General features: G+C 37.6%; 2 protein-coding genes across 2 annotated transcripts; one reads left to right on the forward strand and one right to left on the reverse strand.

Annotated features, from left to right (window-relative positions):
- Positions 1-609: 609 nt before the first annotated feature.
- On the reverse strand, positions 610-7,298 carry si:ch211-214j24.15 (GTPase IMAP family member 8). Its single transcript, XM_059348088.1, has 5 exons — positions 7,274-7,298; positions 5,767-6,450; positions 3,420-4,127; positions 2,616-3,260; positions 610-1,325 (listed from the first exon to the last, which is right to left on the reverse strand). The coding sequence occupies exons 1-5, from the start codon at positions 7,296-7,298 to the stop codon at positions 610-612; spliced, it is 2,778 nt and encodes a 925-aa protein (XP_059204071.1).
- Positions 7,299-11,705: 4,407 nt separating this feature from the next.
- selenow2a (selenoprotein W, 2a) lies at positions 11,706-14,755 on the forward strand. The gene is made up of 4 exons (XM_059349065.1): positions 11,706-11,849; positions 12,100-12,197; positions 12,350-12,426; positions 13,878-14,755. Exons 1-4 carry the CDS (start codon positions 11,818-11,820, stop codon positions 13,959-13,961), a joined length of 291 nt encoding a protein of 96 aa, XP_059205048.1. The 5' UTR covers positions 11,706-11,817; the 3' UTR covers positions 13,962-14,755.
- The last annotated feature ends 613 nt before the right edge of the window (positions 14,756-15,368 follow it).

Genomic DNA, 15,368 nt, shown 5'->3' on the forward strand with positions numbered 1-15,368 from the left:
TTGATTATGTATTATTTTAGGTTAAGACTTTTTGATCCTCGGGGTAAATCCGTCTAAATAACAGCTTGTTTCTCTAATAACCTATTATAATAATAATAATAATAATAATAATAATAATAATAATAATAATAAAGTGATAAAATAAATGAACCCTCCCTTTACTCAGCTGCAACATTAAAGTGATTTTCCAATTAATGCATCAATAATTATAATCCAACTATATACATTATTCTGAAATTGGCTATTCTGCATCACAAGTAATTTTGGATTTAAAGTACATTTTGATGCTAATACTTTTGTACTTTTACTTCAAACTTAAAAGCATTACTTTTACCTGCAGCACAGTACTTGTACACTGTGTTGTTGCTACTTTTACTTGAATAAAACCTCAGAGTTCTTCTTCCATCACTGCAGAAGTTTGATGCTTCAGCAGCCGCCTCATGACCTCCTCTTATACAACAGCTCCCCCTTGTGGAGAAGTTGAGCAAACATGTTGCACCTTCAGCTGAAGACAGGGATGTTTTTATTTATTTTTTTTACTCTTTAGCCAGAGAAACACATATAAATTACTTTTGCCTGACTGAGAAAACAGTTTACTTCATCTCTGCATCAACATGTGTTATTATCATCCTGTTTACTTTTCTCTCTGAGTTCCTGAATGACCTTCCAGCTGTTCTCCAGACTGGTCCTCAGCTGGGCCACATCCGTCCTGATCTCCTCCAGGAGCTCCAGTTTTGACAGTTTCCTGTCGATGGATGAAAGCACTTCTTCCTCCTGCTGCTGCTGCACCACCTCCTCGGCAGCGACGGTCTGCTCTGCGGTGGGACACTCGGGGTCCTGAAGCGACCCCATTGTTTGCTCCCAAATCGCCTCAAAGTACGAGTCAATGAACGTCTCCAGCTCCTCCAAGCTGCTGTCGCCCCATTGGTCAATCAGCGTCTGCAGGCCTCCGGACTCAGCGAGCCTCCAGAGCGTCCTCTCTCTCAGTGCTGGATGGCAGAGGGAATGCACGCCGTTATCCTCCACAAGCATCCTGCGTTGTGTTTGAGGTAAAACCAGAAGCATTGTGGGATGTCTGGATGAGAAGAGACGGCATCCCATGTCCAGCTGAAGATCATCAGCAGGGAACCAGGCGGGCACATTTATATTCCACCCTTCTTTACTAGAGAGCATGGTGGCCAAACAGGACATGAGTCTGTCTCTGTCCAGGAGTCCAACCTGCCCTCCTCTTCTTCTTGCTGGGAGCGCCACAATCTGTGCATCATTATCTGCTCCTCCTGAGCAGCTCTGTGATGCCTGAGCAGTGGGATCAGCTGATTCAGACACTGTAAAGGAGATAATAATGGCAGTGTGATTTCATGCGAGCCATAAAAATACAAACTGATTCTTTAACAACCGTCTAAAGATATAAATCTGCTTATCTCTCTGTTACAGATGCTGATGCCTCAGTGTGTACATCATAAACAAGATTTGGTTTATCCCTCCTCGTGTTAAACCTCACAAGACTTCTCTGTTTAGATTAACTGTATGTGCTCTGTGTCTCTGTTTTAGTTAGTAATTAATAATGCAGCTTGATGCTGTTTTGTATAGTGCTTATTCCCTATTTTTTCTGCATGATTACATTGTATTTCAATAACAGATTGTAATATAACATTTACACTTTAGCTTATTTAAAACATTGTTAATTGATGTGCACTCTCCCTGTAAAATTAGATTAAATAAATAGATATTATTAGCTGATATTAGCATTACAGGACATTAGTAAATTATTTTATCTGTTTTTGACACTCTTAATTAAGTTTTATGTAGTATTAGTTTTATATAGTAGTAGTTTTTAAAATGATAATTATTATTTAATTATTATTATTTACATTTATTATTTATTCCGTAATATTTTTTTTCTGTAAATGTACTGTTAATGTCACTTTTTCAATTTTACAAACAGATGCCATCAAATTAGTGTAAAATAATATCCTGCCGCAATATATATTTTTGTCAAAACTCTTTAAATCTAAATTTGAGGAATTAATTGCCACAAATGTTAAATGTATGTTCAGTGTTTGTTTAAAAAGGGAATATTGGCCAGTATATTATCAGATTTCGCTCAAATTTGAAATAATAAGTTTGTCTTTAGGGTTTCAAAAGACTTTATCCTTTTTTAACTGTGTCCAATTGGTGGGCAATTAATTTTCCCAAGGGGCCACATGAGATACTGTGAAGCTTGCGGAGGACCTTACTAATACTCTAAACTAAATTCTGCTTTCAACGCTTTATGAAATGCAGTAGATTATCTGGTTTTAAGTTGCTTCTGGTAAGAATACATGTAATGATAAGACTATGTTAATGTGGAGTAACTTAAATATAGCAGTAAAAAATTGTGAAAACTTTACTTTATTAACTTTTTTTGGCAATAAAAGTGTTTTTCACAAGGTAACAAGCTAGCTTCTGTGAAGTTGGTGCATGCACGCACATACGTAAATCGCCTACAAAATAAAAGCACTACGTTTGTAATGATTTCTAATTTCTGGGTAACCTCGCTCGGGCTGGACACGGACTAGTCCAGAATAAACTTCACCTGTCAGGTAAAAAATGATCAGTGCATTTGATTTACTCACAGTCCTGGGACAGCTGATGTCTGCAGCTTGTGAGCTTCTTCAAATCATTTCCACACAGCGTCACATGTCGGAAGGAAACACTTTTCCACATGTGATCTCCTCTGTGAAGAATCTCCAGCCTTTCTCCAACCAGCATCTCATCTATCAGTTCGATGAGCTCGTTAACTTGAGCTGCGTTGTCGCTGTGTTTATTGTCCAGGACGTGATATCTGTTCCCACACTTCTCCAAGAGCCTCCGCAGTGGCTCGCCTTCGCTCTCGATGCGCTGCTCGACGCTCGTGTCGCCCAGCCAGTCACCGAAGCTGAACAGGACCACGGCTCTGCTCCACGTCTGGCTTCCTCCGCCCTCCAGCTGTTTCTCCAAGGCCTCCATGTGGGCATGTTTGAACGAGGAGCTCACATTGACCACCAGGAGGATGGCACATGATGCCACCAGGAGGTCAGAGGTCACGGAGAAGCTGCCCGGCGTGTCCAGCACTGCCACCGTCCTGCCGCTGATTTTGCCCTGTTTTTCAGAGCAGGAGGAGGTTCTGGTTTCTGTGTGGAAGCTCTCTCTGTTCAGGATTGTGTCCCCACATGAGCTCTTGCCTGTTTTCCTGCCACCAACAAGCACTAGTCTCACTTCTGGGAGCGGCTGGAGCTTCTCTGTTGGAAAGAAGTTTTACAAATCAAACAAACTCCATCTGACCGTCCAAAAAGAAGAAAAGGAAACAATCTCAGCAGCTAAATTAAATATAGTTTATTAAATCAGCAAAACAAGATCACACTGACATTGTTTACCACTTTTAAATGTATCTAACTCACCCAGCTGGGACCTCGCCATCTGCCTTTGTTTCTGCTTCCTCATCAGTCTCTCCTTGGCTCCCTCCATCTCTTTTCTAATCTTTCCCTCCAGCTGTTCCACCACTTCCCTCTCTGTCTCATAATACAGGGCAGCGTTGCAGCCGGCCAACATTTCCTCAATCTTTCCAATCAGCTCTCTGACTTGAAACCCGTCCCCTTTGGTTTTATTGTTCAGGACGTGATACCGGTCATTGCATCTTTCGACGAGCCACTGCAGAGACTCCCCCTCGCTCTCGATGCACTGCTCCGTGGTGGTGCCTCCGAGCCAGTCCCCGAAACTGAACAGCACGATGACGCGGCTCCAGATGTGCTCGCTGATCAGCTGGAGGTGCTCCTGCACCGCCCTCCGGTAGGTTTCAGTGAAGGCTCTGTCCACACGGATCACCAGCAGGAAGACGTTTGGTCCCGGAGGACAGAGGGACAAACTGAGCACCAGCTCCCTCTGGTCGAAGACGGGAGTCTCGTCACTGAAGTAGTTCATCCACCAGCCCGGCGTGTCCACCACCGTCACCTGTCTCCCAAACACCACCCCTCTCCCCACCTGGCACTGGGCCGTCCTCCCTGACTGGCTGCTCTTGATGCTTAAAATTGTGTTCAGAACAGAAGTTTTCCCAGAACCCCTGGCTCCCAACAGCACAATCCGGATATCAGTAACGGGCCGCAACCTCTCTGAAAGAATGAAGTGGGAATATTTTCATTGAAGTCTTTTTTCAGACTCCTATTTCATATTTTCTAGGTAGTACTTGCAGGTAAAGAAACAGCTCAGTTACAGAATTAATTCAACATTTAGTGGGATATACTTTGTGTCAAGTGCTAGAGGATATGGATGCCATGCTCATGTCTGTCCGCGTGAAGCTGGAGCCAGCAGCAAGTTAGTGTTTCTGGAAACAGGGGAACTAACTTGCTATATCACATTTGTTTAATCTGTACAAAATTAGCCGTAAAACATGCAATTATTAACAGAACCGTTTGAGTTTCTTGGCCTGGCATTGTGACATCCTGGAGTAATTCTCAAAATGTTAGTTTCTTTTGAAACCACTCTGTTTGGTGGCTGTTTGGTTTGGTTACATATAACTCTTGTTTCAACAGCATATTAGGATATATTTCAGGACATTTTCTCTTTTTCTTGTCAACAAATGCCATGAAAAGACCAAAGACCCCAAAAAACAAAAACAAACTAAAAAGTATGTAATTCCTCTGTACCTCAGAGCTCTTTTTGTCCCACATCAGCATCACAGACTGTAGTTTGTTTTGACTCAACTGCACATACAACTTGCCTGTGTTTTATTTGCTTTGGACAGATTTCCGGGAACTTGAGGTGTGGCGGGCCAATCACAGCAGCTTATAATAATAATAATAATAATAATAATAATAATGAAAAGACATTATATTTTTAATGGGCTTTACATTAAATGGTAAATGGACTGCACTTTTATCCAAAGCGCTTTACACTACAGACTGCGCTCATTCACCCGTTCACACACACATTCATACTGGTGGCCAAAGCTATCCTGCAACGGTGCCACCTGCCACCATTGGGAATTCATTCACACACCGATGTGTGCAGCATCGATGGGCCATTTGGGGTTCAGTATCTTGCCCAAGGACATGTAGGCTGCCATGGTCAGGGATCGAACCACCTACCTTTTGATCAGTGGGCAACTGCTCTACCAACTGAGCCACAGCCGCAACATTAAACATTAAAGGAAATCTCAAAGTGCTACAGGTTAAAATAATAACAGTCTAATTTTAAAAAAGGATAAAGGATAGAAACAAAATGGTTAAATATAAGCTCTTAAATTAAACTCCTATGAGCTATTTTTGTTGTTATCATTATATTTGTCCAAACAAATGTACCTAGTTGTACCTGGCATTAAAATGAACAAGACACTGAAGAAAACAATGGCCTAATAATTTTTTCCATGACTGTATATATAGTACATACATACATACATACATACATACATACATACACAATCTAAAAAAACATCTGGGCGGGAAGAACCAAAGATTTTGCTAAAAAGGAAAGTTTTTAGCCCTTTTTAAAAGTGTCAATGGACTGTGGGTTTTTTGTCTAGCTTATCTATATAACAGCATGATTTATGGGTGACTGTACAGAGGAGTGCCGGTAAGGCATTTCCAGGGAAAAAAAACAAGTTCAATTATCTCTGGAACAAATGTAGTAATTATAGTTGTCATTAAAAGAAAAAACAAATACCACCTGACTCAAACCTTGAGCAGAACTTCTATAGACAGCCAGCATTGTTTCTGTCGGGATGTAAAGTGCAGTGTAGAACATTAAACTCACCTCTCATGAGAGCTCTGTGTTTCTTCATCCTCACAAACCTCTGTTGAGCCCTCTCCTCCACTCTCCTCTTCTCATCTTCAGCCACTTGTAAAGCGTCTCCCTGCATCTCAAAAACTCTGTTTCCATTTCCTGCTACAAGTTTCTGTATCTCCTCCAGCAGCTCAGAGACTTCACCATTGTCGCCAGAGATAATGCTGTGACACCTCTGACTGCACTTGTCGCTGAGCCAGCGGAGGGCCCGCCCCCCTCTCTGCACAAGCTGCTCGGCCGCCGTGTGTTCAGACGTGTCGCCGGCGACAAAGACGACCACGCAGTGACTCCACGCCCTCTCGCCCAGCAGCGCCACATGCTCCTCCACCGCCCTGCGACGCTTCTCAGAAAAGCCGGAGCTGGCCTTGATGGTGATGAGGAAGACGTGTGGGCCTGGTGAGCACAGAGAGACGCTGCTGACGATCTCCCTCTTCACCAGCTGAGATGTGTCCTGAGCGCTAAAGTCGCACCACCAGCCGGGAGTGTCGACCACCGTGAGCCACCGGCCCGCCACCACGCCCAGCCTGCGGGAGCACGACGTCCTCTCTCTGGTGACAAACTCCTCTTTGCCCAGGAGTAAGTTCCCCACAGAGGTCTTTCCAGAGTTTCTGCCTCCAAGAAGGACAATCTTTAACTGTGAACACCAGCCGTCCCCTCAAGAGAAACAAATAAACACACAGAAAGGTTAAAATTAGCAGGTAAGTTGGCTCAAGTGAAACATCTCCTGCAAATGTTTTTTTACATTTTTATTTGAGCAAACAACTAAAAAAGATGACAAAGCAGAAACTCTTTATTAGTCAGTTTGTAGAAAGCACAGCATTTTTAAATAATCAGTTAAGTTGTTTATTTTAGCAAAAGAAATGCCACAAATTAAAATATTGTCTGTGTTATATAAGTGTTGAAATACGTCTTTCAGTTTTATTATATTTGACAAAAAATGTAGCAAAAAATTCACTTTTTAATGTAATTTTCTTAAGCAAAGTGCTGCTTTGAGCTTCTCAAATGTGAATATCTGCTGATTTTTTTTTAAAAGCACTTTACATTACAATTTAACTGTCTTCTGTCACTTAAACCAAACTAAATAAGTAAATAGTGGCAGATTAATTAATGCAAAAAAAAAAAAAAGTAAAAATGTTCAGCATTAGACCCAAAAAATAGTGCAAAAAGTACACTATGGTACTTGTATCAACTGGAGAAAACAAAAGTATTTTATTACCTCAAATGCTTTGATTTTAAATCATATCATAGTTTGAGAATTATATAAATTACTGGCAAATTAAATAAATTAAAATGTACAAACAAATAACAAAAGTGAATTGAAAAGTCAAGTAAAAAAATCAATAGATTATAAACATTTTAACAAGACATTAAAATATGACACTGACAAAGAGGAAATAACTGTTACAAAGTATGCCGGAACAACATAATCGTCCATATAATGTGGTTATTATGTGAAAAAACAACACGTAAAACTCACATGTTGACAGCTCGCTGGTTGCCATCTCACATTCTGTGCCGTCTTAAAAAAAAAACAGGTAAACTTTGAAACAAACTTAATTTATTCACTTCACGTCCAAGTTTCAAAGCTCTTTGTGAAAAATGTGGACAAAGTTTCCTGTTGAAGGAAGTTTTATGCTTTTATGAGTCTGAAGGTTGTTTTAATGATTAATCAGAGAAACATGCAGTGGACAATGAGAACCACACCTCTCCACAGGTCGACAGTCCAATCTGAAGAGAAACATAAAGAGCGTGTGGAGCATTTATCATTCACCAAACAGAATGATAACAAACAGAGTTTCTCTTTTATTAAACGCTGAACATTACAGATAATTTACAACAACATGACACTGACTGTGATAAAGAGATTAGAAAAATAATCAAAATATATGACGGGGAACATATATATATCACCATGAAACTTTCTCAGTGGATTGATTACATTTTTTACATTTATTTCTGTATGCAAATTAGCTATTATCTTGTGAAATATATGATAATTTGCATACATACCCAGAACAGAAATCTGAACATTGGATACAGCCAGGTTGACATTTTACAGTCAATGGGGTTTTTTCCATTGAGAATATTAGATATCTCTTTTTATTTCTCTATAAATCCGAAAATACTCTCAACAGCCATAGAAATAACAGAAATCATTAATCAAAATCATCAGAAATAAAAAAATCATAAAATGCTATTTAATAAGGTTATGAATTGTGCAAGGCCTCTGAAAAATTAGTATTTTTGTCACTTTAGAAATAATTAACAGAATGACTATTGTTGCTTCATGCATGCGTCAATTAGGCTTTATCTTATTAAATATATGTTCATTTTCATACCTTTTCAGGACAGACATCCGAACACCGGATGAAGTTTAATTTTGTTGACAGTTTATAGTCAAAGGTTTTTACACTGAGAATATTAGATATCTCTTTTTAATCATACCATAAATCAGAAAACACTCTGTTTTAGAAAAATAAATTGCTATATAAATTAGGCTATGAAATTTCTATAAACAAATCCCTCTATAGCTTAGTATTTTTGTCACTTTACAAATATTATATTAAAGGCAAACGTTTTTACATTGGGAATATTAGATCGAATAAAACAAAAAAAAACAACAGCCATAAAAATATATATTCACCTTTTTTTCTCTCTTAAAAAAAATATATATATATATATATCTAAATAAGGCTTTGAATGGTTTATGAACAAACCCTCTGTAAAAACAGTATTTTTGTTACTTAAAAAATAGAATGCACACAAACATCTGTGGATTTCTGGCATTAAGTTAGGTCAAATTAATTATTTAAGGATTTAATGACCAATCTGTTTAATGGATTAAGTGAGGAGTAAGGTCAGGGTTCTTTATGTGTTTGAAGGTCCAAAGTTTTTAAAGTAATTTACTTGTCAAGGTATTTTCTTTATAGAAATATAGCAGAATATAGATGGGAAAAAGACTTGAACAATGAATATATTGAAGATGATTGGCTGGCAACTATACGCCTGATAAGGTCCACATCTACTTGTAACCAGCTGAGAGAAACTCAGTACAAGATACTTCACAGGCTGCATATTACTCCTGTTATTTTAAACAAAATTGACCACTCCATATCTCCTCTGTGTACCAAGTGCAACTTAGAAAGGGGGACGTATTTCCATTACTTTTGGGAATGTAAACTAATCTCCAGATTTTGGTCATTTATTTCAAAGGTGGTCAGTGGGATATTTAAAATACAAATTAAGAAAGACCCTGGGGTTTTCCTCCTAGGCCTTCCCTCTAGGGACTTACATCTCACTGTGTCACATCATAAGCTCCTTGGGGGGAGGGCTTCTGTTTCTGTGTTTTGTATTGTTAATGTGTTTAAAAACAATAAAGTGTGTTTAAAAAAAAAAAAAAAAAAAAAAAAAAAATATAGCAGAAACATAGTATTCACTTAAAGGTGGTCTAATCTACTAAAAAGTGTCCCGAATTACCTGACTTCACAACACAATAATATTTTCTGAAATGTGGAGAAATTTAAAGCAGCAGAAAGTATAAATACTCAAGTTAAGTACCACAAAATTGAAGTAGAGCACTGATTTTGTTAGAATCCTGAGTGTGCGTTGCTTTTCTCGAGCCGTAGATCTTTTGAAATAATACCTCAACTTGTATTAGGGTCAAAGACGAATAAGGATTTAAAATGTGAAAATATATGACAGTGTCTAAAAATGCCTATTTAAGCTCTTTCTATGTTTATTAGACTGTTCTGTATACAACTCAACAACAGAGAATAACTTTAAGAATGAAATTTGCATATTTTTTGTGGATTGTATGCAAAATGTATGAAAAATGTCCTTCCTGGGTAACGGGAATGGATTTTAAAATAATTCAAATTTCTACCATTGTTAGCTTATAAAAGTTAATAGATATCAATTTTTAGAGTTCAACAAACAATCACTGCTCAGAAAAACATAGTTTTATCAAAAATGTTTGCGATATATTTGGTTAGTTATACTGGAATGGGCTTATTAGGTGCTCTTGATCGTACAATCTTTCATGCCAAAAAGAGAAAAAAACTGGAAAATGTATTAGAATACTTTACAGTAAAGGCAAAAATATTTGTCATTGTATCCTCAACTCAAGAAAACCTGATTGTGTAAGATAATATTACATTTTAGGTTAAATTAGTTCACTGCATCACTGTTACCCGGAATGACATGTTGTTATCCAGGAATGACGTACTGCAAGACTTCAAAGTTTTTCACTACTCATGAATATATCTTTTCAACAGTCATACATAGTACAAAGGGAGAGACACTGAGAACTGCTAAATATTTGAAAAATAATTTTTCAATCTTAATTTCAAAAACAGAACTGACCGTTTAACAGAAGACAAGTCAGGTCGAGAAAGAAAGAAAGAAGGAAAGAGATGGGGTCAATTTGACCCTTGAGGACGGTATGAGAGTTAAATGTAGGCATTTCATAAATTAATTTTGCCGGCATTTCATAAATTGTGTGCGGGGGGTTAACGACTGCCTTTTGAATGATCACAAATGAGGCCTCCAAACAAATCTTCATAACTCAAAACTGAGGATCTCACTATGTAAATTCATACATTTTCAGAAAGAGTAGGACCTGATGTATGTAGGGATGTACTGTATAAAGTGTTCATGTAGTATGAAATATGTGGACATGTTCATAGTTCAAACTTGGAAGAAGAAGGAAATCTTAACTGTTTCTATCATGAATTGAAGAAAAAATACAACTAAACATCATAAAATATCAGACACACATAAGTCTATTATTAATATAATATTACAATATCAACTTGATGCTTAAAAACTGACAAAATACGAAATAAAATACTATATTCATCAACATGTCCATTGTGGATAACAGAGGACATGTCCTGGGTAACAGAAGATCTTCGTTATCCAGGGACATATTGTTAGCCAGGGAGGACAAATAAGCTCTTTTCCCGCCAAAATTTGGCCAAACAATGGCCTAGATAACTAAAACATAACATAGTCTTCATCACATCAATGATAGATTTCACATGGAGAAGCCATTTTTTAAATAATAAAACCATAGACTGTATAATAAATAATAATAATAATAATAATAATAATAATAATAATAATAATAATAATATAAAACCAGCATATGTTTTATTTGCGTTATCCAGAAAGACACATGATTTTAGGACATCATACACCAGTGACCAAAAAGGTCCAAATATCAGCATTTAAAGAGAGACTTATTGACCTTTCAAGAAGTTGTCTGGGTCCATCAGAGTCTTCTTGATTATGCTGTAGCTGGTCAAATGACTACAGAAATGCTTTATGGGTAATGGTGGAATTTCAATGTCTGTTACCCAGTGAGGACATTAGGGAAATCCAAAAATGCGGACAAAAGTATTACTTGTGTAAAAATGTAAAAAAGCCTTGGGTTGTTTCTGTATTAGTAGGTATTATTGCAAACAACACCACAATTATGCCCAAGTAGATTATGTATACATTTCTTAATTTTTTTTAACATTTTGTCAATTTTTTATAGTTAGATTTAAGCCCGGACGTTACTCAGGAAGGACATTTTGGTACTTTTGAGCACCATAGCTCCTTAAATGTTTATTTCTTACAATAGGTAATGATATAAGTAAGTAAAGAGGAGTGAGTTGGAGAACATAATGTAGTGTTTTAAAATGTTTATTTATTTATTACATAATAAATATGCTTCGGACCCTGAAATTGAGACGTCTCGTCTTTCACCCATTAATAAACAGCATGTATTACAGAATTAACCATGCGGTTCCTTTAATAGGCGCTTTCGTTTGTGTACAGTGTGACCTTTATACAGTCTATGAGTGTGACTAATCTCATTTGATTTGTATGCCGCCCTCATGTTTTTCACTTTAAACCCCGCCCCGCCGTTCGTCTCCGTGCTACAAAATCAGCGAACACTGCGCTCCGCTGACAATGACGCCGCCGTAGAAACAACCACAACAGACCATAGCAGAAGCAGCAGCAGCAGCAGCAGCAATGGGGGTGGTGACAATTCGAGTTGAATACTGGTAATTAAATATTGTATTATATTTATATTTAATTTTGTAAAAACTTTAAGATAACCTGTGTGTGTTTGAGTCCTCCTCCGTGCCGTTAATCCTACTTTGAAGACGGTTATTGTACAGATTAGCTCCGTTAGCTCACAGCTAGCTCAGCTGAATGACTGGGCAGCAGTGGTAGCTATCAGCCTCTGTAACGCTTAGAAATTACAGGTATTCTGCTTTTAAACTGGCTTACATGTTTCTTATTTAATTATAGTGGTAATTGAGGGTACGAACCCCGCTATCGGGAGCTCGCCCTCGCTGTGAAGGATGAGTTTACCGATGCGGATGTGTCAGGCTTCGTGGGAAGAAAAGGTAATCATTGCTAATACCGTTATTATCTATATCCTTACTATTGAATCATGACCAGCTATTAATGTCTTATCTCAATAGTTCATGTGTAAGGCAAATGTCCTTCCAGAGAGCACGAAGGGTGATGTTATCTCTTTTTATTTCTTGATTTGCAGCCAGCTTTGAGGTTGAAATCAACGGGCAGGTGATCTTCTCCAAGCTGGAGACAGGAGGGTTTCCATATGAGGATGATGTGAGTAAACACACGTTTAACCCTTTTGTTGTTTGGGGCTATTTTGTTGGTTTTTGACTCTTTTTCATTCTTCCTGTATGTGTAACTTAAATAATGATTGCCATGCTGGTATCATCTTTTTCAGCACAACCTCACCTCATTATTATTTTGTCATTTTGACTTACTGGATCAACATTTTGAAACACAAAAAAACACACAAAAACACACATAAAAACCACACAAAAACACACCAAAAAATTACTAAAAAAAACACACAGAACACAAACATAAAAAATACAGAAAGAAAATGCAATAAACACACAAAAAAAACATGAACTGAAAAAAACAGATAAAAACACACAAAAAATAAACTAATCACACAAAAAACAGAACACAAAAGATTGCATTAAAAATGTTGAAATACACACTGCAAAATTTGAAAAATCTCTGTAAAATCATGTTACACTTGGTCGTGGTGATTTTTACCTTTGCTGAAACAGAGTTTACGCACTAAATTGGACATAGAAACTTCTGGAAAAGCCAATACTCTAGAGGGAAGCTGACAGCAGGGCTCCATGCTGCTTCGTTTTTACGTCATGACGTCTGGAAGAAATGCTCTGGCACTTTCGTGGACTCCAGAGGGTTAACAGGCTGTAATATCTAAACATAGTGGTGAAATGTAACTGAGTACTTTTACTCAAGTACTCTACATAAGCTTTTTGGTTTTATGCAACTTTCTGCTTCTTCTCGACCAAATTTCAGAGAAAAGTTTTGCTTGTTTTTTACAAGGGCAGCTAAAAGAAAAATGCATTTTGATTATTATATAGTAATGTTGAAGCTTTTTAAGGGTTTTTTTTATCACTTGGATTATCTGTTGGACAAAATAAACTTTGAGACAGCATTTCTCATTATTTTCTTGACTGATCGAACAATCAATCAAGCAATTATTGGAGAACATTGTTAGCAGATTTATCCATGATGTGGAAAATGTAACATAAAAATAATCATTCGTTTAGGTCTACCATGGTAAAACCTTGCTTCTATGTTCATGAATAAGCAATAAAATCATACATATTAATACATATAACATATTAGGGCTCTCACAATATCAGATATTATCGCAATATCCCAAGAGAAAATACGGATAATTTAAACGGCGTATATTGTATATTCCTTTAAATATGACGCACAAAGTTATTATCAATACTGGTATATAGCTACACTATATAATTTTTGCATTGAGTACTTAGTTATTTTAAGATAAAGACACTAAAATGACTTTACTGTGATTTTATGTAGCATGAACAACACAATTTGTCTGCAGCTTCATCACCATATTCCATATATGCCTTTTTTTTACATAAACCATATTTTGTTGTAGTAGAAGTAGAACTTTTTTTTTTTTAAAGGATCTGAGTATTTCCTTCACTGCTGGTAAGTTGTCTGCATTGTGTTTTTCTCTCCTGCCACAGATCATGAATGCAGTCCAGCAGGCACACGATGGTAAACCTGTAGGGAAGATCACCAAAAGCAGAGCGCCATGCGTGATCATGTAAACCTTCCTCATACCTGCAGCGTCAAGACAGGCCAGTTCACCTGTATACAGAAAGCCACCTCTGGTCCACTCTGTTAATACGGGCTGAGATAAAACATCACCTACTGCTGTCTTTGACGCAGAGCACCAAACGTCTGGCTCCTCCTCTCTGTTCTTATTGTGGTTCTCCGGGCTGTTAATGATTATTGTAGCCTAAAAGCTTTAAAGGTTACAGTATGATGAATCCATTCCTGGAAGTCCCTTTATAATAAGAGCGGAGAAGATGCAGAAGAACAGCTGAAGGGAGTTCACTTTTCTGACGGCTTCATTGCCTGGCATTCTTTTACTGCCTAATTGTTGTTTGTCAAGTCTTTGTTTACTGATCTCACATGCAATTACCATTTCTCAATCAATGCAATGAGCATGCAAAGCAGTTACATATGATATTAAAAGGGAGACTGCCTCTGTACCGCTCTACTCTGGAAATAATCTGTTTCTGAAGCATTTTTCTAACTATTTCAAACCAACATTGCTGCAAAAGTTGAAGCAACGTTCTATCATTTGATCTTTGGATGCAAATTTATTCTAAAAAAACAGTTTCTTTTCTTGTTTGTGTGTTTTTTTTTCTTTTCTTTTTTCTTTTTAATCCTGTGTAATATAAAGGTACCAGAGCGATCATCTAGTGCTTCTGAAGACCACTGCCCACTGGTCTGTCAGCTCACACTCACATTGGTTGTCTGCTCATTTTGCCACACAACTCCCATCTGTCCACTCAGGTGTCAAAACTGACTTTGAATAAAAGTTATGATTCTTTCAGTGCTGTGTTTGTCACTTTTTATGACCTCACAGTGTCATTCCATCTCTCTAACGTATTTATATAGACACAAGAGTTGTCGCGAAGATTTTGCAGGATTAACCTTTGTGTAAAGTTTTTTAGAATTCCTAACTGGGTTTGACGAGGGTGCAGCCTCCATGTAAAGCTTCTCCTTAGAGAGGCATCCATGTGTTTTTATATCATGTCGACCAGCCACAGTTATTTGCATGCACGAGTTAAACAGGTTTCTCTTTGTGTTGGCAGCCCAGAGGGCAACAAAGGCTCGAGTCGAGGGACACGCAACAGGAACAACAGTGTTATTTTTACTCTGTGCACTTTCACAGAGGTGATGAAACTTGAAAGGGATAGCTGGGAGTCTTTCAAGTGGTTTCGTATCAGTAGACTGTGTTTGGGAAACAAATCAATATAATTTAAATTGACGCTATATTTAGAATATTTTCACCACTATATCTTGCTGTTGGACAGCTCTTTTCAACAGGAAACTGAAGCTGTTGAGCTCTCTTTAAAAGCCACCAGACTTTTCATTAAAAACATTTTTTTAATAATTTCTTTTATTTATTTAAAATCTTGGAAAACCCTTATCTATGGTGTGAA

Source organism: Centropristis striata, chromosome 13 (genome assembly GCF_030273125.1).
Source record: "Centropristis striata isolate RG_2023a ecotype Rhode Island chromosome 13, C.striata_1.0, whole genome shotgun sequence".
Taxonomy (NCBI): domain Eukaryota; kingdom Metazoa; phylum Chordata; class Actinopteri; order Perciformes; family Serranidae; genus Centropristis; species Centropristis striata.